Source organism: Rhipicephalus sanguineus, chromosome 9 (genome assembly GCF_013339695.2).
Source record: "Rhipicephalus sanguineus isolate Rsan-2018 chromosome 9, BIME_Rsan_1.4, whole genome shotgun sequence".
NCBI classification, from domain to species: domain Eukaryota; kingdom Metazoa; phylum Arthropoda; class Arachnida; order Ixodida; family Ixodidae; genus Rhipicephalus; species Rhipicephalus sanguineus.
Window position 1 is genome coordinate 68,556,490 of NC_051184.2, and position 22,885 is coordinate 68,579,374.

The 22,885-nt window shown below is 44.8% G+C and overlaps 2 protein-coding genes across 2 annotated transcripts; one reads left to right on the forward strand and one right to left on the reverse strand.

Annotated features, from left to right (window-relative positions):
* The first annotated feature begins 10,176 nt into the window (after nt 1-10,176).
* Nucleotides 10,177-15,535, forward strand: LOC125759842 (uncharacterized). The gene is made up of 3 exons (XM_049419249.1): nt 10,177-10,243; nt 11,470-11,578; nt 13,289-15,535. Exons 2-3 carry the CDS (start codon nt 11,487-11,489, stop codon nt 14,631-14,633), a joined length of 1,437 nt encoding a protein of 478 aa, XP_049275206.1. The 5' UTR covers nt 10,177-10,243; nt 11,470-11,486; the 3' UTR covers nt 14,634-15,535.
* Nucleotides 15,536-16,503: 968 nt separating this feature from the next.
* On the reverse strand, nt 16,504-22,666 carry LOC119405294 (uncharacterized). The gene is made up of 5 exons (XM_037672115.2): nt 22,452-22,666; nt 21,112-21,256; nt 20,217-20,842; nt 19,241-19,316; nt 16,504-17,604 (listed from the first exon to the last, which is right to left on the reverse strand). Exons 1-5 carry the CDS (start codon nt 22,592-22,594, stop codon nt 16,999-17,001), a joined length of 1,596 nt encoding a protein of 531 aa, XP_037528043.1. The 5' UTR covers nt 22,595-22,666; the 3' UTR covers nt 16,504-16,998.
* Between the last annotated feature and the right edge of the window lie 219 nt (nt 22,667-22,885).

The following is a 22,885-nucleotide window of genomic DNA, read 5'->3' on the forward strand; positions in this document are numbered from 1 at the left end:
AGACAGTATTTTCAATTGTTTAAGCTTTTTGGAATGTTTCGTTTCTTTTACTGGTGCACCGAAGCCTGCTAGAAATAGAGTGGCAACGTATCGCACGCTTAGTCTGTTTAGATATGAAGTGATTCATTTTCAGCTTGTGACTGGTGTATAGTGACCACGGGAACAGAAGTGCATGCATTCCGGGAGATGATCAACACTCTAATAGATAGATTGGTTCTATACGTGAAGTCTTGCAGATATGTTGCCATCTTTGGGGCTTGTTGAAAGTTTATTGAGTTTAATGCGGATACGGAAAAACAAAGCGTGCCTGCGTGATATGCGGAGCGCAGTTACAAGGTAAGCTGTCCTGAGACGCTAAAAGGCGGAGCGGAAGAGACTCGGGTTCTGTCAGTCACCTTGTTAGAAGCCGCCAGAGGAACTCCCATCGCCAAGCGAAGACCCTTTCTGGGCACTGGCTCTAAGAGTTTGAACTGGCTCAGTGATGGTGATATCAGCGGCAGCTGATAAAGCATGCGGCTTGTTCTCAGTGCAGTATTCAGTTTTAGCATGCACATAGGATTAACGAACCTCTGCCATGCGACTAAAAGCGTTGATTCTTTGCTCTGATGCAGCCACAATACCACCAACCGCGTGTCGCCGTAGTAGCTTGCTGTCGATGGTAACGCGCAGAGAACGAACACCTGTTGGAAAATGAATTGATTGTCCTGTTGGACATTGAATTGAGTGACCACGGAGAGAGATTTTTGCGCTGATAAAGACAGGCGAAGTGTCCACAAGTGACGTTCAATGATTCAAATGGCGCCCTGTGCTATCCGGGCCAAACGTTTACGTTGGTACCCTGAGATTCAAATGTAGATATCATTGGCGTAGATGGATATTTGAACTGCTTTCACAGCTACTTTCACAGCGTAAGGAAGGCTGGTAATGGAAGAGTTAAAAAGCAAGGCAGATAAAACACTTCCTTGTGCCACGCTGAGGAAAACGCTTCGCTGTTCGCTCGTTACGTTTCCAAGCTCAACACGGAAACATCGCTCTCTGAGAAATTCATGTACGAAAGGAAGAGCATTTCCCGACACGCGCATGACATGGAGTCCGTTGACGATGCCTGTCTGACGAACACAGACATATGCCTTGCAAAGTCCATGAAGACGGCGAGTGTCGAGAAGCCGCTGACACGGTGGTGCTCGATGTGGTTCAGTAGGTCCAACCACTGTCCTGGGCACTCAGGGATGGGTGAAATCCCGTCATACACGGTGGCCACGTTCTTCCTTGCTCAAGGTATCAAGTTAGTCTTGTGCGTATTAATCTTTTCATCAACTTAGATACACACGATGTTAGCAATACCGGTCGATATTATGCGACGCTCGCAGTATTGATGGACAGAAATAACTATATTCGCGTCCTGTACCGGGTCATTGCCAACTGCCTGGCTAACCCCATGTCGGGACTGGGAGGTCAAGCCTCCTAGTCCTGTCATGGGCGTACTTGACAGCCAGGACTTGGGGGATGTGGTCGCGTGACTTGATCGTCCCTGCAAACCGTTCCCGAGTAATGCCAGGGCGAAGCGGCCCTGGTCCTGGTCTCTTTCTTGTCCCGTGTTCTTTATTGCGCTATGGTGTCTGAAGAACGACCCACATTACCAGAGCATATGCCAAAGCGTGCGTATTTACTGCATGCCTTACAAATAATATCTATATGTTCTATCGCATATGTTCTATCTCATATTTAGTCTAATGTGATGGGGTGCAAACTCCCTCCTTGCTAGGTAGTGGTTTTTGGTGATTTCATTGTATGTGGTGGGCGTATCCCTTTGTAGATCCTTACAAAGCCTTACAAAGCTTACGCGGCAAAACATACAACGAGGATGTTACCAGTTTGAAAGGTACGCGTGTAAATACTCGAGCATGTGCGTGGTTGCCTCGCCACGGCATCGGTCGGTAGATGAGTAGGCTGATATGTTTTTTCGGAAAGAGCTACCGATAATGTACTGGAGAACTTTGAGGTTCGTCGTCGATTAGTGACCCGCGGTAACGTGGCGCGCATAGCATGAGACTTGCCGCCTCGCTGATGTCTGTCAGTGCTTTGTCAGCAGCTTTTAATTGAAACTGAGACGTAAAAATTAAACAGTGTTTGATGGGTGAACATCACCATGAATCTCTAATGATGATAGGGGTTCGAGGACGGTTTCGCTTCGGCGGCACTAGAATTTAAAGCGGAAACGACTCCAGGCGGTGATCATTATAGCTTCGACAGTCTCGCTAAAGCTTGGGCTGCGTACATCTTTGTAATTCAAAATTTAAAACAAGAAAAATGATTGCTCTCTGTTCCATCGTCTTGTTCCTTTGGTTTTATCCCATCGGTAGGGTTGCCACCTGTGCGGGTTTAGACCGGCCAGGCTGGTTTTTCAGATGGCGGGCCGGTTGCCAGTCCTCACCGGCCGCCATTGGTAGTTTTTTTTTTGTCATAATATCGCGATTATTTATTTTTTCGGTGTTTTATAAGCGTCAGTTCAACAACTACGACGGTAAATATTTATCGTCAATCACCAAAACTCTTACGCTATTAGTCAACCACTTTCTGGGTCCTGTCAAGTCTAGCGATCATTGGAATATAGCATATTATTGCGCGTGTATGGTACATGAATATCCGGCATTTTTGTGGCATATGCACATTTTAACGTCCCTTTGTGTCTATAATGCCACTGGTCTGTTGGATTCAGACGCAAAGAAGAGCTTTTTTGTGAACGAAGCATTGTGGTTTCTTTTCAGTGCAGCACATTCAGAGTAATAAGCGAAGCGTCATTCGATTAGGCTAGTTGGTTAGCTGAGTGGGCTGCTTTTGTTTGTGCATTGGGTTTATTTGGCTCAGTGAAACCAATGTTACATTAAATGGCACTGCATGCCGAAGAATTGACATAGCGTCCATTGTGCAATAGTATTTTAATCTCCTGTTAACCCCCCCCTCCCTTGAAGGCCTGGTTTTTTTTCTGTAAAAGGTGGCCACCCGACACATCGGGGCACAAAAAGTGTTCGAAGCATATTCAATATTTCTAATACTCGCCATATTTGATTCGAGAGCCAAAGCAAATAGTACGCTGTTTGATTTGGCATACGAAATTTTCGAATATTCGCAAACTCCTATTTTTTACTGAAGATGCCCCTGAAACATTTTTTTTTGTTATGAAGGCGACGGGCGATATGATAGGGAGATCGAGGGTTCTGTATAGTTGAAAAAATGAACGCCATAAATGTACTTAAGATACATAGTAAGAAGATTTAAAGGAGCGTGAAAGTTTTTTATATCTGGAGAGGTATTGGTAGTTTAATCTTAGTTACACTGCTGATTCTATTAGATAAGCAGTAAGCAGCGTGGAGCTTTCGTTCTTTTCTTGCAGAAGCACTACAACTGCCGTTTTCGCTCTTGTTCCTACATCGCCTGGGCAAGGTAGTGTTAAACTCGCTAGTCAGGCTAGACTGAATTGTTTGTGAAACGTTTGTGCCACGGCTAGATACGTGTCGTTCGAGAGCTCCAAGCTGTATCGTCTTTTGTTTTTGCGTATGTCATTGCGCTTAGGTACACCCTCCTTGGGTACACCCAGCTACTGCATTTCACAACTGCAGCTTATTGCTTTTCTTTCACTAAACACATATCTTCACCTCATGGTGTTTAATGTCTCCGATGTCACAGCGAATGACTATGTATGGACCTTTTGACGCGTTATCGGCAGTTCTCCTTTTGTAATACCTCGAGAAGCCTTCGCTTAAGGGATAAGGAAAAAGTTCTGATTACAGATAAGGATATTAACGCAAGGACAACTGGACGTAGGACTAATTATTGTCGTGTTTGCTACTCTTGCGGTGAAGCCTATGTAAATGTTTTTTAACTCGGCCGATAGAACCTGGTTTATTTGCTCCAGAATTGAGATGTACTGATGTGTAGCTTCACCTAATGTACCTAATTATTGCACACCTATAGCTTCACCTTGCCGAATCTAATAATTACACGGGATTACGCACATTTAACGCTGCAGCTTCGGTAATGCATCGAATTGTTTCATGCAGTGCATACATTTAACGGTGCAGTTACACCTAGTGAATGTAACTATTACGTGCATTGTGTACATTTAACGGTATGTATGTATTAGTATTACATGTATGTATGTAACGGTATTTATGTATTGGTATTACCTGAAGTATGTAAGTATTACATGGAAGGTATATATGGCCACGGTAAGGTGTCCTATAAAATGCACGTGCGCTTCGGCAGGCCTCATGAGGACGAAGACCTGCGGACAGTCCGAGACTAAGCCGGTGGCCTCATCAAGATGACGCGAAGCATGTGGAGTAGCCTTATTTTCTTCACTCTGATGCGGGTATCCATCTCCGATTACTCCCCTGAAGAATGGCAGTCACGAGGTAAGAATATTTTTCGCATTCGGTGCCGTTTACGAGCAGGTTGCCTTTAGCTCGATGTTTTGACAACCAGAGCGGTACAGCAATTGATTTCACTCAGTACTTATGAAAGAAAGGAATTGATCAAGGGCTTGTTTTCTTTGTTACAAGCAACCTGATGAAACCAACAGACACTGAAGCGAAGGAAGGTATACGGGACATGATTTGTAGTTTTTTTTAATTACGGTGCAGTAATTATAGCGTAAATGTAAAGAAATTAAAGCGGACGAAAAGACCACATCTCGCTGGTAGGGACCGAACCTACAACCTTCTAATTCCACTTTAATTTCTTTATATTTGTAGCGAGAGAGAGACGTGAAGGCGGCCGAAGTGACCGTGCCGAAATCTCGCCACATTTATTCGAAGGCCCTAGTACCAGCAGAGCGGCAGCGGCTGCCGGCGTGCAGCCTCCAGGAGCGTGAGCACGTTCCTAACTGCTCGCGCCTCGAGCTCTCAGCATGAGCTGCGCGAGAGACGCGGCGCGGTGGTTGGAAAATGACGATGATGATGAATGGCGATGATGATGACGCTACATATTCATATCTCAATTACTGCACTACAATTCAAAGACTACAAATAATGTCCTCTGTGCCTCGGTTGGCGCAATACTGAGTATTTAAAGAAGACAAATGCATCGTACTCCTCCTATGAGCTTCGGCTAACGAACTTACTGATCCTTTCCACACCTTCGATGCTGAAATTCTTAATATTATACCAAATATATATGCCACAGGAACTAGCGGCGCCGATGACATTCCTAACTATTTTCTAGAGCGACATGTGGAGCAGTGCAGCTGGTACCGCTCTTTACTTTTAGAAAATAATTTTCAACTTCTAAACTACCGGACGATTGGAAAATTGCAGTCACACCGATTCTGTCTGTCTTCCTCCCTTACGTCTTTAATGTGTGCGCGCTGAAAACTTTCCATAGTGAATTTCTGCCAACTCGCCCAGTTTGCTATGCTTTTACATCAATGAACAAATTTGGAGACAGCAGCATACCATCCAACAGGAGGCCCGAGAATGCCGATCCGAATTCTCGTCGCACCGGAAATTGGTTAAGGCCTCATTGAACTTTTTGCTCGGCAGTGGCCAATAAGACAGGCTGCAGTACTCCCGCTCCTCACCGTTCCACTTTTTGTTTATTTATTTATTTATTTATTTATTTATTTACAGGATACCTGCGTTGCCTCAAAGGCGTTATGGCAGGGGAGATATCTGTAGGATCATATGTTACGTTTTACAGTGAAAAGCAACCAAAATATATTAAACAAGGTTAACATCACGATAAACAAGGTGAAAGGACAATAGGTTAGCATGTTCAAAGGTAACAAAGTTGAAACAAAAACTAGCACTAATATACACTATTGTAAACACAATTGGAACTAAATATTATGGTTATCAGGTGCAGAAACGTTTTTGTGCGCCTGCTGTTCTCTCCGCTTCGTCTCTATCTTTCTTTCCCCTTGTTCTTCCCCCTAGTGTAGGGTGTCAAGCTAGACGTTCAATTCTGGTTGATTTCTCATTTTTAACACGAAAGTGTTTTATGCCGGAGTCCACCAAGACTTCAGTGACGTATTTCCGTCACGGAAATGAGAGTTGATTGCCCTGCTATTCCCTCATTTTTATACATATCTCTCTTTCTCTGCACCCTCGGATGAAGCGCCACTCTTCGTTCTCTCTCTCCTTTCCGTCTTTTTATCCTCCAATCCCTTCACCACAGTGCAGGTTAGCAAAGTGGAGGCCCTCTGGTTGACCTCCGTGCATTTCCTTTCGCTTCGAGTTCCCCTTCAGTGGTCTCACGGGTTAACTAAGTAGTAATCAGTTAACCCGTGAGACCACACATGCGGAAATGATTGGCCGGTTGCATGGACAGACAAAACCGTCAATTGATCTTTCTACGAAGGCGCTATCTTTCTCGTGTGAAGACAGACATTATCTTCGGGCGGTGCACGCGTAATGTGTCACGACTTCCTTGCCATATAACAGGTTACTTGTTTCGAAATAGAATATTGTAAGCCAAAGCTCGTGTGTCACAAGCCTTTTCTCTGTCCTTGTCTTGTGTGGTTTTTGTTTCTATCACATCTTACCAAACTGCCCAAATGGCCACCTTGGTGTACAAGTGACCCTTGCGGCAGTGAGCAATCAATTGAACGCATCCTCTGTCATTTTTCTTGCTGCAGCTCTCAGAGGCAGTCGCTCACAACCAGCCGCTTTCCGAACAATCGATATTACACTGCCGGAACGTTCGACCATTCCATCAGAAAGCGACGACCGCGTTGCTACGAGCTACCCTACGAGCTCCTACGAGTTCCTACGAGCTACCCACTTTGTTCAACGACTTTGACTCTGCCGTGTTCTTCTGCGTGTGTGTTTGTACCTATTTCCCTTCCTCTCTCTGTATCTCATTCTTTTATTTCTTATCCTTCTATCTCCCTTTACCCCTTCTGCAGTGCAGGGTAGAAAAGTGGATATTAGAGCAACAGCTCTACCTCTCTCGGCACAAACCCAAAGAACGTTCTTGTGCATGCTTTTGGCCTTGAAGTTGGGCCTTCTCGCACATGTATCGTCATAGTAACGGACATGCGCAGTGTCGGTTCTCCTCTTCATCGCACCCCTCTCCATCGATCGGCGAGAGCCGCGAGACTGTCATGTGACTCCTGCGCAGGCAATACGAAGAGAATTGTGGACAGCGTGCCACTGCTTGCCGCGCGGCGGCGCCGAAGCGTAGGGCACCGCCGCAGTAGTTCATGCTGTTGATCGATAACCTTGCTTTAACCGCGCTGAACCCCGGCATTTTTATCTCCCGGTTAACCTCCCTGCCTTTTCGCATAACATTTTTTTCTCTCTCTCTTTTAGCGAGGCAGCTAGTTTTCCTCTATGACAGATTTGTACGGTTTCATAGTCCGTTGGCATCAAGTTCCGTTAAACGGCGATAAAAAAGAGTTTCAGTTCCTTGGTTTTGGTTCATTTGAAAAAAAAAATGTTGCAGTGGTTTAGCTCGGCTATGCCAGGATATACGTAGCGTTAGCAAAGGTTCAGCTGATTATTAGCTTTTCTTGTCTCCACAGCACGTTTAGCCTTCTTCTGTTCATTCTTCCTACGCTCAACCGCTAATTGCCAGGCAACTACTTCGGGATCCGATGAGTTAAGCTTCTCCGCTCTTCTGCGCCGTTGAGCATCATTCGCGCTCTCCTTCTCCATGGCTATACCACACTGCAAACGCCAGTCAGACTCGATATCAAGCGGCTCCAGTGCAGTGTGAGACGGCGACTGCACAGCGAAGGCGAATAGCTGCGCGCTCGCCGGCGCCAGTGCGTCTGCCACGGCTACGACGTCACTGTCTCTGGAATGCGCAGACCGGCGGCGGCGGAGTGCGCGGGAAGTGCCGGCTCCGGTGCGCCAGCTGCGTGACATTACTGATCCTCGTGCATGGGCAGCACGGCTCTTGCGGAGGCGCGCGAAACTGGCTCGGCTAGGCCAGAGTAGCTAACGCTACAAAACTTTATTAATAAAAGTCCGGAGGCGTGTGCACACGGCGGGCCGCTCCCACGACGGGACACTCAGGCCGGAACCTACCGGCACATCGTGGGTTCCTTGGACAGCCCAAAGTTGTGGCTCTATGTCCGGACTCCTCAGAGCGGAGCCCCACTTGCTGGCCGATGCTGTATCAGTGCCACGTGCCGGAGGGCACTCCCACAGCATGCGGTTCTTTCGTTCACTTTATTCTTTTCGATGCGAGGCTCTGGACTAAGTGAGCCTCACTGCCATCGTATAGTATATTGGAGTTCATTTGCCACTTGACATCGTATCGTAAGCTCACGTACAGAAGTAACGCGTACGTTTGAAATGCCCTGAGGGCTAAACATATGGCTTTAGGATACTGCGAACAAAACATTGGGTGATCTTGCCCTGATCATTGCTGCTTTTTTTTCAGCAAGTAACCAAGGATATGACGTCTGCAGGACTAAAGTATGCATAGAAAAAGGTGAGAACGATACCATACATAATGATAAAGAGAGAGAGAAACGACTTTTTTTTGTTGTCACACTAAGACTCATAGATATTACTCCGCAAGGAGTACCATGGCCAGCTGGTCGGCGAAGGCCGCCGACGCCAACCACATACGCCGATTGAGAGGTGGGTGGTCAGGATAGTGAGGGGTTTGCAGGGCTGCGGGGCATGAGAAAATGACATGTTCTGCGTTTGCTTACGTGCATGGCGAAGGGCCGGAGCGGTAGCGATAAAGGAATAGGTGCGCTGGAGTGATCGGTGGGTTGAATTGAATGGCTCTGAGAGTGTGTGTTTGAGCCGTGGAGAGGTAAGGATGTGGTGGCGGTAGAGTCTGCAACGAACACCGAAGGTTTTTGTAGTGCTGCTTCAGTTTTCTTGTGTGCCTCGTCCGCTATAGGAGGGAATGGCCAGGGGACCGCCGGCGCCTGCGATTCATCTCGCGGACAAGCTCATGAGCGAGCTGATTACCGGTAATCCCCGCGTGACCTGGCACCCACGCCACAGTGACCAAGGCAGAAGAGAGAAGGAAAAGAGCATCGGAAAGGTCTTTACGAAGATGTTCGGAGAGTCGGTTGTCGCGAAGAGCCCTGATATCCGCCATGGTGCAAATGCGGTAACGACGAGAGGCATGAAGGGTTAGTTCTTGCGTCGCATGAACGATCGCGGCCAATTCAAGAGATAGAGGGGAGGTGAGAAAGGAGAAAGGGCCAGCAGTGGATGTGGATGGAATGTCAAGATGGGTGGGTATTATGAGTGTACTTCATAAACCACCATGCGCTGTAGCATTTGACAGGAAATGTTGGGTCATGTTACAAATAATAAATATTTCGTTACTCGAACCAATTTTATCCCCTTTCACAAAAAAAGTCCGTGCACTTCCCCTTGAAAGTAAGAGAAAGGTGTCCGCGGACTTCCTGGCCATAAATATTACGTGTAGCATTGCTTCAGAACACCCACGTGTTTGCGTGTTAATTTACTTTGCGCATTTTAAATACTCATAAGGAAATGCTTAGATCTGCGAGATTTAGTGGAACGTATTTCCTCATGTTAATGAATTTGTAAAATAACTATTTGTAATTACCTATTTTTATTTGGTTTTTAATAGTTACGTTTCGCACAGCATGCCATCTTGTTCGGGCTTGCATTGGGACCTGGCACGATTGGTACGATTGAAGGTTTGGCAACCAAGCACTATGCAGTGCTAGTTCTGTAGACTGTAGAGTGTTAGTATCACTGTGGCCATTAGGGTAGGGCAGTCTAAACGAAGACGAGGCACACTCGTTTTTATAAGGATCGGTGATGCACCGCAGATGTCGCCCTAGTGAGACTGCAATGCAAACACACAGAAAGACAACAGGTGCGGCACCCGTTACTAGGCGAACAGTTAATAAATTTGTAAATGTTCTTGAAAAAAAAGAACACGGGACAAGTAAAGATAGAGAAATGGAAAAGGCTCAGTAACAACTTGTCTTCCTTAACAGATTCAGCCATGCCACGTACTTGATGGTGAAAAAGACCAATTGAAAATAAAGAAAAAGAATTATTTGGACAGCATATGCACGATATTTCATGGCATGCGCTACAAAAGACCGATGTCACCGAGCATACTGCGCATGCGCCAGCTCGACGACGACTGACCGGCCGCCATCTTAGTTGTAGTTCTCGGAGCGCTTGTGCCGCTGCGGTTTGCAGGACTCTCCGATCAACTTGCGCCGTGTGAAGAAAATCGACTTCGATCAACATCGCATGTGCTTGACATTACTACTCAGACCTTCTAGGTAAGTGTTTCAACGAAGCTTATTCTTTCTTACAGCGTAGTTTGTAAAATATCACGCTATATTGCACAGCTGCAGCGGCCGGATCGGCTCGGCATAAACCGACGAGCCGGCGTGGTCTTTCCGTGCATTTATTCTGAAACAGAGAGGTTTGTGACCCTGAGCTGGTCGTCAGTTAACGTTTAGATTATGTAAGTGGTGTAGTCAACGTAAGGCAATGTAAAGGTAGTTGCCAAAGGCTGTATGGGCCGCTTCGCGGAAGTGAGAAGCATCGCGCTGATCGTATTTCGCTGCATTAGCGACGGGCATTTGCTAAACACATTCCGAGTGTGGTGCAGTTGGAGCTTTCCGAGCACTGAAAAACCGAGCAGTAAAGACGCACGGAAGTGCAGGCCCGATATGTTGTCGCTGTGTTGCGCGCTCGATTCTGCCGTTCTTGTAATGCGCCCTTAGCGGTCAGCTGATCCCGCCGATTACGCGCGCCTACGTACCGTCGCTCTGACCACCACCCAGGCGATACGCAACAAGGAGAAATATAGGAAATGGAAAGGCTGCTTTACATATTAGATTATCGTGACGCGCAGCCGAGAACGCCTGTGTAGTGGGTGACGAAATGCCGATTTGTCTAGTTCGCTATCATGCAGCCGTCTCTGCTGCATCGGTCATCATAGGTAGCTAGCCACTGACTGGCATGTGCTAAGAAAAATTTGTGGCTCGCCCAAGCACTTGAAATTTTACGGAGCTGTAGTTCGTGCCGCGTTCGTGCTGCATCGGTTATCATCGGTAGCTAGCCACTGATGGGCATGTGCTTTAAGGGCTAAGAAAAATTCGTCGCTCACGGAAAAATGTGCTCGCCCAAGCACTTGAAATTTTACGGAACCGTAGTTCGTGCCGCGTTCGTGCTGCATCATCATTCCTTTTGCATTGATGGTTATTGTGTATGGATAGTTTGTTGCTAGCACTTTCCAAAACGCAGCTACGTTTTCAGTGGAGCTTTGTTTGTGGAAGACGACCAAGTTAGCACTTCAAGCAGCATATGGCTGTGGGAGCTAGCTGCATGTGTGCTGGTCCTCATAGTGTGGTCATCTAAGAGTACGGTTGAAACAGTAAGAATAATCACGCCATATAAACCTTTGGCTTATGAAATTTTATTATATGACAAGCTCATAAAAGTGTGGTAGCACTTGGCAATGGTAGGTTGCAGCATGCTAAATATTGTTTTGTCGCAGGCCTGTATATCGTGATCATGGCATGTAGACCTATAACCGACAACCAGGAAAAGTGGACCAGTCAGACAAAGTCACTGAACCCATTCTTTGGAAAAGAACACATCTATAGGTATGTACAACATTGTGTTAAAGTGGAACCAATTTATAAATAAGCCGAGACATGGGTTAAAGTTTGTTTTTCAGTGCGTCCCCTTGCCAGAACACATAAGTAACCTTTCTTAGGGTGATTATGTCACCACAAAATGTTTGTTGACAAATAACACCTATGAAATTTCTCCTTCGAGCATGTTGAGGAGCAAAATTATGACATGGCAATGAATGTAGAAATAATCTGAGCCTTTCGGAACAATAACGAAAATATGAAATAGTATGTGACAACTTCTTGAATGCCACGGGGCTTTTAAGACAGACAGCATTCGTCAACTTTCAGCTCTTGCACGCAGCAGCTTGACTTAAATGACATTAAATTTTCAGCAAGCACATCCACAGAGTGGTATAAACATCTGCATGACACATATCATTACCTATTTATTTATTTGGACCTGTTGTAGCATCACAAGGACATTTTTTCAGGGAGGTTACAGAGTAACAAACACCTGTATACAAAAAGTGCAGTGCAAGAATCTAATATTTTACTACAAAGATGAAAAAAAAGGGATGACGAATAGGAAGGACTTGAACACAAACACAACTGGAAGCACAGAAAGAAAAAAAACAACTACATAATAAACCTACAAAAAGGGACAGGTCATGAAAGCATCCGGCAAACAGTCAGTGTGTGCAACATAAAACTGCACCTACACACTGCAAAATAATAAGCTTGCTTAACGAGTGAGTGCTCCAAATCTGCTGGACATGCCAGGTAATGTCCTGTCATGTAGTACCAGAATGTGTCGCAAACTATGGGAGGCCTACTATCAGCAAACAGTGTCTGACACATGCGCATGATTCCACTTAATCCTTCAGCATTCCTCAAAAATGTGATAGAGTTCATACAGGCACGTGGAAACCTGCCAGCACACTGCGAGTTCGGAGTAAGCCAGTTAAGTCTGTGACATAATAAAAAATCCTCACACTGGTCTTTTCTCATTTACTGAAGCGCTGCTGCGTCAAATGCTGACGTTTCAGACATTCTCAAGGATTGAGCTTTCACTCTGACAGAAATTGTTTGCCTTCTGTGTTCCCAGTTTGCTTTTAGTGTATTCTAGACATAGGTCGGCAAACTCACTCATGAGTCAGCTCAGTCCAACTCTCTCAGACTCAGATTGAGCCGTGAGTCTGAGTTTGAGTGAGTCCGGGGGAGTAAAATTTTCGTGAGTGTGAGTACGAGTGAGTCCGGTTGGGAAAAAAAATTTCGTGTGTGAGTGAGTCCAGTTCAGGAAAAATTTTGGCAAGCCTCAGCCTGAGGGAGCCCTAAGCGCAATATATAAATTGTGAGTGAGTCTGAGTGAGCTCACGTTTTTTGCCGACCTATGATTGCAGATATATAGCTGTGTTTGCAGTGTTGAGCTGCGGGTAGGTGCTTGTCCTTGGTCAGTAGCTTGTTATCGCTTATGCTTTACCAGCTGGATTGATTCATTAACTCAGTTGTTCAGCACAGTACACTGTGACAAAAGGCAGAGAGAGAGAGAGATACTGTTTTATGAAGCTTGAGGGGTCATTTACCACACAATTATAATCTTTCAGAACAGTTTTTGAACTCCAGTTATAAGTTGCAATTCCATAAAAATGGTATTATTCATTTTATTTATCTTTCCAGGTGTACATCTGCACTCAATAAGTTGCACACTATATGCTGACATTATAATATTTCATGCAGGTACATAGAAAGCAAAGGTGCTCAAAAACATCGTGATGCCGGGATACGCCTCTTCACTTCAGGACATTTGCAGAAGCTGCAGTTTTTGGAAGGCAGTGGTGCAGAGACCGTTGTACGTGCAGAAGTGCTAGCTTCCATGACTACTAGGACCCTGTACAAGGCATCCATCAAGTTGTATAAATGTGATGGTGAGGTAGTTTCGGGGAGCTGCACCTGCGTTGCAGGCAAAGGTGCAGTGTGCAAGCACATCTGCTGTGTCTTGTATGGTTTAATGTACATTGCACAGCATGATCTGGCATCTGTGCCAGACTCTCTCTCGTGCACAGAGACAGAACGACAGTGGTATCACCCCAGAGACCCCAGGAAGGTCACGGAAGATTTTGAGAATGTAGTCTTTTCCAAGGACACCTGCGACAGGATCAGCTGTGCACCAGAACGACACCAAAAGCGAATTCAGTATTCATCTTTGAAAGCAGACAGAAAGGTGATGAAAACACCCAGCCTGATAAACTTGCATGGCAATCTTAAGAAATGCGGCCTCGACTGCTTTGCCGACATTCTCGAGGCAAACGACTTCTTGCCCGTGAGAATTGCAGAAACAGCAAATTGTGCTGAAGAAGACAAAGCAATGCCGAAACGATGGCTTGATGCTGTAAAAGCTGGAAGTGCAGTCCAGTACACAGTTAATGACGTGAATGCTGTGGAGAATGCCACAAGGCTCCAGAGTGGATCACCCATGTGGCATCATTACCGGAAAGGAATTATGACTGCATCATCGGTGCATAGAGTGTACACATGGGTGAATAGCACGTGCAAAAGAAAGATGGGGCCCCATGATGTGCGCTCTCTGCTAAGCACTATCATGGTTAAGAAAGTGCGTGCTACTTATGCCATGAAGCGGGGCCTTTTATGCGAAGACAGCGCAAGGAAGGCCTTCCTTGAAAAAAATAAACAGCACGTGGACATCGACGTGAGGCAGTGTGGTCTTTTTTTATGCCGCAGCCATCCTTTCCTTGGGGCAAGCCCAGACGGAATCGCTACATGCAGTTGTTGTGCACCACGCCTTTTGGAGATCAAAAGCCCCATGAGAATTGATGCATTTTGCAAGAATGAACTGCGTGGTGGATGCCTCAAAGCCAGCAGCAGGTATTTTACCCAGGTGCAGACACAAATGGGAGTTACCGGTCTGAAGAGTTGTGTCCTCTTCGTGTACAGTGAAGAAAAGTGTGTGCAAGTTCCTGTACTTTTTGATGAGGCATTCTTCACTGAGCTGGTGAAGTGCTGCAAGTTTTTTGCTGACCAGTACCTGGTGCCTTATTTCTCTGGAAATTGGCAGCTTTCTTAATCAGTGTAAATTTACTGTTCCTCTTTGTCATCCCTTTCTGCATGATTTATATTCTGCTGGTGTATGATGTACTATGCGTAATCTCACTTTAATGATGTGTGCAGAAAATTATCTTCGGTACTAATATATCCCATGTATCATGTATCTGGCCGAGGAGTGGCACAAAGCTGCTACATAGCAGCTCTCTATCTGTAATAATAATAAGTGTTGGGGCTTAACGTCCCAAAACCACGATATGATTATGAGACACGCCGTAGTGGAGCTCTCTGGAAATTTCGGCCACCTGGGGTTCTTCAACGTGCACCGAAATCTAAGTACACAGGCCTCAGGCATTTTCGCCTCCATAGAAAATGCATTGTGTAACAACACAAGAAACTGCGAACATGCATCGTTCAAGCTGGTTTATGCGAGGAATACCCCAATGACGTTCAGTGCAATGTGGCCAAATGTCGCCAACAAAGCCAATCTTGATCTCGCAATTTATCTACAAATGAGCCAAAGAAGCAAGACTGCTTGCCCTCCTGCATATCAAGACCCAACAAAGGATTGACACTCATTGCTTCAATCTTCAACGATGCCACAAGGACTACCAACTGGTTTGGATTATGGACCTCGATACGACATAGCGAGAACCATCTATGATGGTACTTAGGACCTTGCGATGTACGTGGACACATTGGTGTACTGGAATATGATGTCATGCTTGGTGGCATGACGCAAGAACTGTTCCTGCGTGCTACCTGAAGTTTGCCATCTGCTGCAGCCCATGCGATTATTTATTTTTATGTGACCTGCTCATGTTACCACTGCTCAGCACAAAGCATGTGTCTTGCCACTATCTCTGTACTGCAAGTGTTTTTTGCCTGCACTGTGAATAATATATTGTCTCACCACGATTACACCTCGATAAACAACTCATTCTGTACTGGTTTGATTGTTTGTGTCTTCACCGACACAACCACGTGAACAGTAATTTTGTTTGAAAGAAAAACCGTAGAAAAAGCTTTATTCCTAACTGTTAAAGGTCAAACGTGTCTTCGCTTCGAGCGCCTAAGAATGGTTTTGTCTTTCTTTAAAGTTTCAAGATGTTGAGACACTTACACTAGCAGCAACGTTTGGAGAAAGCAATGAAACTGTACATAGGAGAGTATTCACTTTATTATTCAGAGGGCATTAACGTATAATTTACAAGAGGTGGACAGAAACAAAGTAAACACAGTTATCTTGTACTGGCATAGTTCAAGCAGCTCATGAGCACAGAGGGAGACTGTTGGATCATGTGTGGGAACACTGATAATTTAATTGTACGCTGAAATTCTTTCATATGGCAGCCACTGGTTGAACATATATCAAAAGTTATCACACATGTGCGTAACGTGCATAACAGTGTGTAAACCTTTCCTGCAATCAACAGTGCAAGGACATATTGATACATTAATGCAAGACATCACTTAGGCAACGAACAGTCACTGAACATCATTGCTGACAGTCTCTTGAAAGTGCTGGCCACTGTGCCATCACTTTCACAAAACAAGCACATACATCACTTTCCTTCTAGCGCATACCCTTGTTTGATCATGCAGAAGTATTCAGATGTCTGAATGAAAAAGTGCTAGCTAACTGAAAACGTGAGGTTAGGACATGAGTGCTAATCTCGCATATTAATAAATACAGTAAAATCTTGTTAATTTGAAAGCCATTAATTCAGAAAATCGGATAATTCAGGCGCGCTCTCTGGTCCCGGCCAGCATGAGTGTTGTTTAATGGAATCAAACCCTCCTTAATTCGGTCATAATTGGCCGCAACCCGTTTAATTCGGACGATTCTCAAAGTGCACCCCACACGAAGCACCATAATCGTGTGGTGCAAAGGAGCGACAACAGTGTTCGCAGGCAACCGAAACGAGGTGGTGCAATCTGCATCACTACTGCCATCAGCGTGAACCGTATGGGAACGTTTCCAGTTAATTTTGAGTTAGCACGTTTCGGGTTAGTGAAGACAGGAAGGTCGTGAGCCGCGGTTACATTGTAGACAAGGTCACAAGTGGCGAAAATTACTGCTTTTAAACTGCTCTTATGAAAAGTAAGTGCAGGATTTACTTATTCGTCAAGAAAATAGAAGTGTATTGGCATTACACACACTTAATTTTTTTCTTGATACTTTCGAAAGTTCAGAATTTAGTTAATTCGGATATTTTTTTCGGTCCTGTGAGACATGAATCAACAAGCTTTTGCTGTACAAATTTTTACGGGAAGATCAAGGAGCAGAGACGCACACAATGCAGCCACTGAAACAAGAGTTTGGCATTAACTTTTGACAATGTCTAAATTTTCCTGACCATCTCAAAAAGCAGTTTTTCTAGTGTTCAGCTGGGTGTAGTTTTCAGCAAAGGTGAATCAATGAAGTTAGACAACAGGGCACAGATCTGCCACACTTTGTTGAGTTGTTCAGCCATACTGTTTGGGAAAATCTGTGATAGTATTCTGAAGGTTTTCACCCTCCTGATGACTCTCTCAACGTGTATTCGCACGCTTGCGATTCGTCTTGTTTCCTCTTCGTCTTTTTCTGACAGCTGCGGCCGTCCACCCATAAAAGGAGGAATGTTGAGACCTAACGAACGTGTCTTACATTCATCTGCAATAGTGAATCCCCTATCGGCCATGATGCTGCGCCCAGGAGTGAATTTATCTAAGATTCCACAGTGATTGGTCAAGGCCTTGTCCGACAAACGGCCAGGTGCGAGGTCCGAGACAAATGTCACAAATCCGTTGGGGCTGCAAACAATCAGTCCCTTGGCGGTATTGTGCTTCTTGTACAACGAATACGTCTCACTTTGAACGCGAAAAGATGACGGCGTTTCAATGAAGATCTCTGTGCATTCGAGGATACCGTCCACGATGTTGAATCCCTTGGAAAGGAAGGCTTGTGGGCGATACTTGTCACACAGATCTGGTGGCATCCATGTGGGCACCTGCATCCTGCGATAAAAAAAAAAAAGCTTCTTCATTCCACAGAACCATGTTTGTGTGGACAACACCATGGCAAAATATAAAGCATCAAAAGTACTCAATGTGAGAAGCGACAACATGCAACTCTCCCGAACTGCTGCTCTTGTGAACAGAGCTCGGAAAGTCAGTCTACATTTTCATTTTGAAGCAGTGCAACAAATAGGCACAGAGAAGTGAAGACACGAGTGCCGACACTTGTACAATAAACTCACAGGGTTACTTACGGTTCAAGTATTCACTGTGCATACTTGAATACAAAATGATGCTTATTGTTTATGGCGTTTTTGCAACAAGCTTTGTTTCCCAAATAATTAGTATATTGGCACATATCCATTTCGTATATAATTTTGTAAAATTTTTCATTAACGCTTCAGTTAAGAGAGGACTGGTGTCATCCCTTCTTTATACATTTGTGGTCCGCCTCGGTGGTACAGTGGCTATGGTGCTCGGCAGCTGACCCAAAGGTCGCGGGTTCGATCCCGGCCGCGACGGTCGCTTCGGTGGAGGCGAAATGGTTGAGGCCTGTGTACTGTGTGATGTCAGTGCATGTTAAAGAACACCAGATGGCCAAAATTTCTGGAACCCTCTACTACGGTCTCTCATAACCATATCGTGGTTTTGGGACGTAAAACCCCAGATATTATTATTATTATTATTGTACATTTGTGACACTGCTACATCATTACACTTGCATGATTACATCCTTATTTTCAGTTGACGTTGTGCATAAACTTGTTTGCGGTGTCACGTTTTTATTTATTAAACTTATTTGCATTGAGGAAAGAAATACTCTACTGCATCGCAGCACAAAAATAATGACTTACATGAACCAATATGACAGCAAAAGCTCACAAGTAACGCCCTTCCCACAATTGCCAACCAGCCGCTGTGAACGGCATGCATGTTATTCTTAAGTCACATTTTCAATATTTCTGTCCACTGCCATGCAAATGAGACACAAATTATTTTCTGCTGAAAAGAATACATCTAAATCGAGGCGTTCTTCCTACCTTCTTCATGCGATCAGACATATGGATCTATGGAATTAGCAACTGGCTTATCCATAGAGCTAGATTCTGTAGGCATGACACCTTTCCCTTCCAACTTGAACTCTCGTATTCTTTCTCTGAGAAAACCAGTCCAATCTCTGGATGATTTGACAACCAAGATCAAGGCAGTTTCACTCATTGTGTATAGGCACAACAAGTCCAAGCTTCATTCGAAGAGCACCACGCATGGTGATCATGGTGCCCGCGCAAAACTCGTTGCAGCCACCGGCTAACCGTGGTGTCAACCAGCAGCCATACGCTCAGGTGTTCCCTTTAACAGTGTATTGCTGTGTACACGTATTGTGTAGCTGAAATAGCCCACATACACTGTTTAGTTGGCAATATTGTATTGCAGGCTGAAATCTATCGTATTCTCACAACACATCTTGAAAGTGCCTACGAGTATCAATAACTTCAGACATTCCGTTAGGTTGTACCGCACCATGGACTAGACTTTTTCTCACATCAATGTGAAAATAGGCGTCTTTTTATACAAATAACGTAGTAACGATGATTATGTGACTGTCAAATTAAAAGAGTTTTTGCATACCTGGCGTAGCTTGTTGTGTAGGAAGTCAAGCCAGGTTACCCATAGGCGGGACACCGTGCTCTCCGACACATCAAACCTGTAAATGAAGAGAGACTTCCACAATGTTCTGTCTTGTATCATATTAAAACAATGCAAGAAGCAGCTAGAAGATGGAGGGTTGAAGTGACGGGCACTCGTATGAAAATTGAAGAGCCCCTAAACTATCCCCGTTATTTTTTTAACATTTCAAGTAAATGCATGCATCGAATTCGGAATGTCACAATCATCGGTATCAAACACCGCAGTACCATGTGCCGCAGGTGCACCACAAAATAAAAATAAACAATGCAGTGTTCCTCTCTGGGTCATTCGCCATTCCCAGCATTGGTTGCGACGTCACCAGGAGAACCTGGTCACGTCAACAGCAGAGAGAGCCTGTTTGTCTGCCTGCAAGTATGTGTCCTCCCTGCTTATCCTCCTTGCTGAGCAAGTAGGAACCATCAGCCAAGAGAAGAGATGAGCCAATGTACGGGGTGTAGTGAAGGAAAGAGTGAAACGAGCGAGGGCAGCATTTAGATATCAAACACGTTTAACTCCACTATTACAGCATTACTTCAAAACATTCTCAAAGGAACATGTTCGCTGTAGTCTCATGCGCAACTGCAACAACACGACTCAATTTCAACCTCTGTGTGGATTAGGAGTCCTTTAACTAGTGCCATGGGAGGCACTTGTCGTTCAGGGCAGCAGCTATAGGAAAAAGTCACTTTGTCGAAAAACTAAACTCCAATAATATTCCTTGTTAAGTCCTATCCTTGCATTATAGCATGATAGTTTACATGTGCATGTTGTAAGTATTATAAATTAATGCAAAAGTTACAATGATGAGAAAACATGTTGCATTTCCTTTGCACCTAAGGAATACCACTTCATTTAGAGAACATGTATATTTGAATAACAGCAGAGAGGTTGACAGTCAAGAATAGGGTTAGCTCACCTGAATGCAAGGTCAGCTCCGTCAAGTCCCAGCCGAAGCCTCATAAGCACAATTATTAACTGTGTCTTGAGCGGCAGCAGAAACTTTCTGTCTTCATTTGCAGTTCCTTTCATATTCCAAAATTGCAGGCTGTTCACGTCGTCTTCTAACAGCGACCAAAATGCCTCCAAATGCAGGCGTGATGCGAATCCAGTATAGTAGCGCAGTCTCTTTTCGTTCTGAGCCAAGACATCGTATTCAAACTCTGTTCTTTTTGTTTTGGAGGCCTTTCTGAGGCAACCACTCAAACGTGATATTTCAAGCACCAAACATCTGTTCTTTTGCTGAAGGCGGTTATACAGCCTTGCTGAATCTGCATTAGCCTTTGTTTTCTCCTCTAACTCCTTCTTCAATGCAGTAATTACTGCTTTAGCTTTTTCTAGTTCCTGCTCAAGATGGTGAATGGATTCTTGCTGCCTCTTTAGCAGATCATTTTCATTGTGCTCATGATATGTATATGAGTGTTCTTCGAATGTATCACAAGCAGTGTTCTCAGTGGCACTGCACAAGTCGGTGCTGTTTTCATCATTTGATGTTTCCTCGCTGTGTGGCTGTTGCACTTCAACACGGTTGGCAGGTAGAGTGCGCTGTAACAGTGGAAAGTAAAGAAAAAATCTCATTACATAATGAATAGATATTTAAACAGCTATAGCACTTGAAAATTCCTTTAATGGGAAAACTCTGCCACAGCAAATCATCCTTCTCCAAGGTGTATAGAAAAAGTAGCAGAAATTCGTGTCAACACACTGGTGTAATGAATAAATAATCTATTTGTCACAACGTACTCTATCAGCTGCTACGTTTAAATTATGTGCATGCTGAGTGATGCCTTGCCATAAAAAATGGACTTTCATACCTTCACTTGAATTTGTCGACGCTTCTTTATAATTTTTTGCTTAAGGGGAAAGACTGTCGGTACCCGAACCATATACGTTTTCTTCCCTCCTTCGAAGTGTTCGCCGCAAACTCTGTGGCCTGTTGTGGGCACGAACTTTGAGAACCTGCAAAAAATGTCGTATTTTTTGTCCTTTTGTGGTAAGGTGGTGCAGTGGCATAAATCATGGGGGGTTCTGACACCCCTTGTGTTCGGGCATGCCTTACAAGTGCCTCCCAAAGCACTTTCAAAGAGCAGAAACAAAGTACAAAAGTGGAAGCTGCTTTCTCTTTCAAAAAGCACTGAAGAGTACGAACTTTCCAAAATGTTACGGGGTGCTCCTGATGTGTTGCAAATGTTTATTATGATTGGCTTTAAATTAAAAAGTAAGTAAACAGTTGACGGTAAGTAAATGTTGACAGTTTGGCGGAAGCCGCTGATGATAAATTATGAATCTGATTGCCAGGCTATGGTTATGTTAATTATAAATAAGTCATCCCAAACATAATGACGCTTTACAATGCAAGAAAGTTTCCAGGAGTGAATCGTGGGAATCTACTATTAACAGGTATACATGCTGGGGAATGAAGCTGAAACGTTTGTTCACCGAGCTCCCCCCCCCCCCCCCCATAAAAAAAAGTACGATTTTTCTGGATTTGCGCCACTAGCGTGGTGGGTGGAAGTTTGTGGAGCGGATTTCTGACCAGCGACTCGCTCCACGATTTGCCTAACGTGACCGTCATCAACATGCACTGAGCCGAGTAGGTGATCCCGGTGATAGTGTACGCAAGAGATCGTAAATGATCAAGTGTAGGCTAAAATCAAGTTTAAAAAATATCGTCACAAATTATTACGAAACATTTGCGATATGGGCATGCTGACAGGCTTTGTCTGTTATATGCGCGATCAATACAACACCCTGAAACAGCCCCTGCCGTAGCACTGATGCCCAATGAAACGCGCATACCATAATCGCATCAATATTATTAGTCCCGCGTTCCGGATAAACACGCCGCACAAGTGTTTCGAACGCCGCACGCGCTCTCCTGTTTTGTAAATGTACAGCACCTGATACGATTATTCTTTATATAAATATACGCGCGATGAAATAGCTTTTTCAGCATAGGAAGTTCGGAAGACGCCGGCCGACATGGCCGGACTGTATCGCGGCTGTGACATGAAGATATCTGCGCTTACCGTGGAAAATACACTTTTAGACGTGCCTCGCTACACTTTATTTTGTGTCAAGTCGATCGGCTAATCTGAACTGAGTAAGTTAAATGCCCTAACGCAGCAAAAAACACAACAAAAGACAGACTTACTTGCCACGCTGTCCAGCTCTGTTGATACGCTGCAGCCAAAGCTGCCGAAGCTTCGTCTCTTTCGGGAACACGTAAAATCCGAGGCCCTTTCGTTTCGAACTGTTGTTGAAGCATCCAGGAACACAACATGTGAATCCACCCATCTCGGAAAATAAATGAAAGTTAAAATAAATCTCACTGCGGTGCGGCCCGCCGCAGCAACGAATACACGGGCGCGCGGACGGATGACTACAACTACCGGCATGCATCACGGCAGCGGTGGCGTAGTGAAACTAGCTGGTGAGATCTGTCTATTGCGTATTCTGAATTTCCGATTTTCTTGTTTCCTTGAAAATATTCGCTACAGCCGTGGCTAAAGCTTGTCTCATCCAAAGTAAACTGGAGGTCTACGCTGGATAGAATGAGTGTTCGTATTGCAGTGTTAATGATTTTGG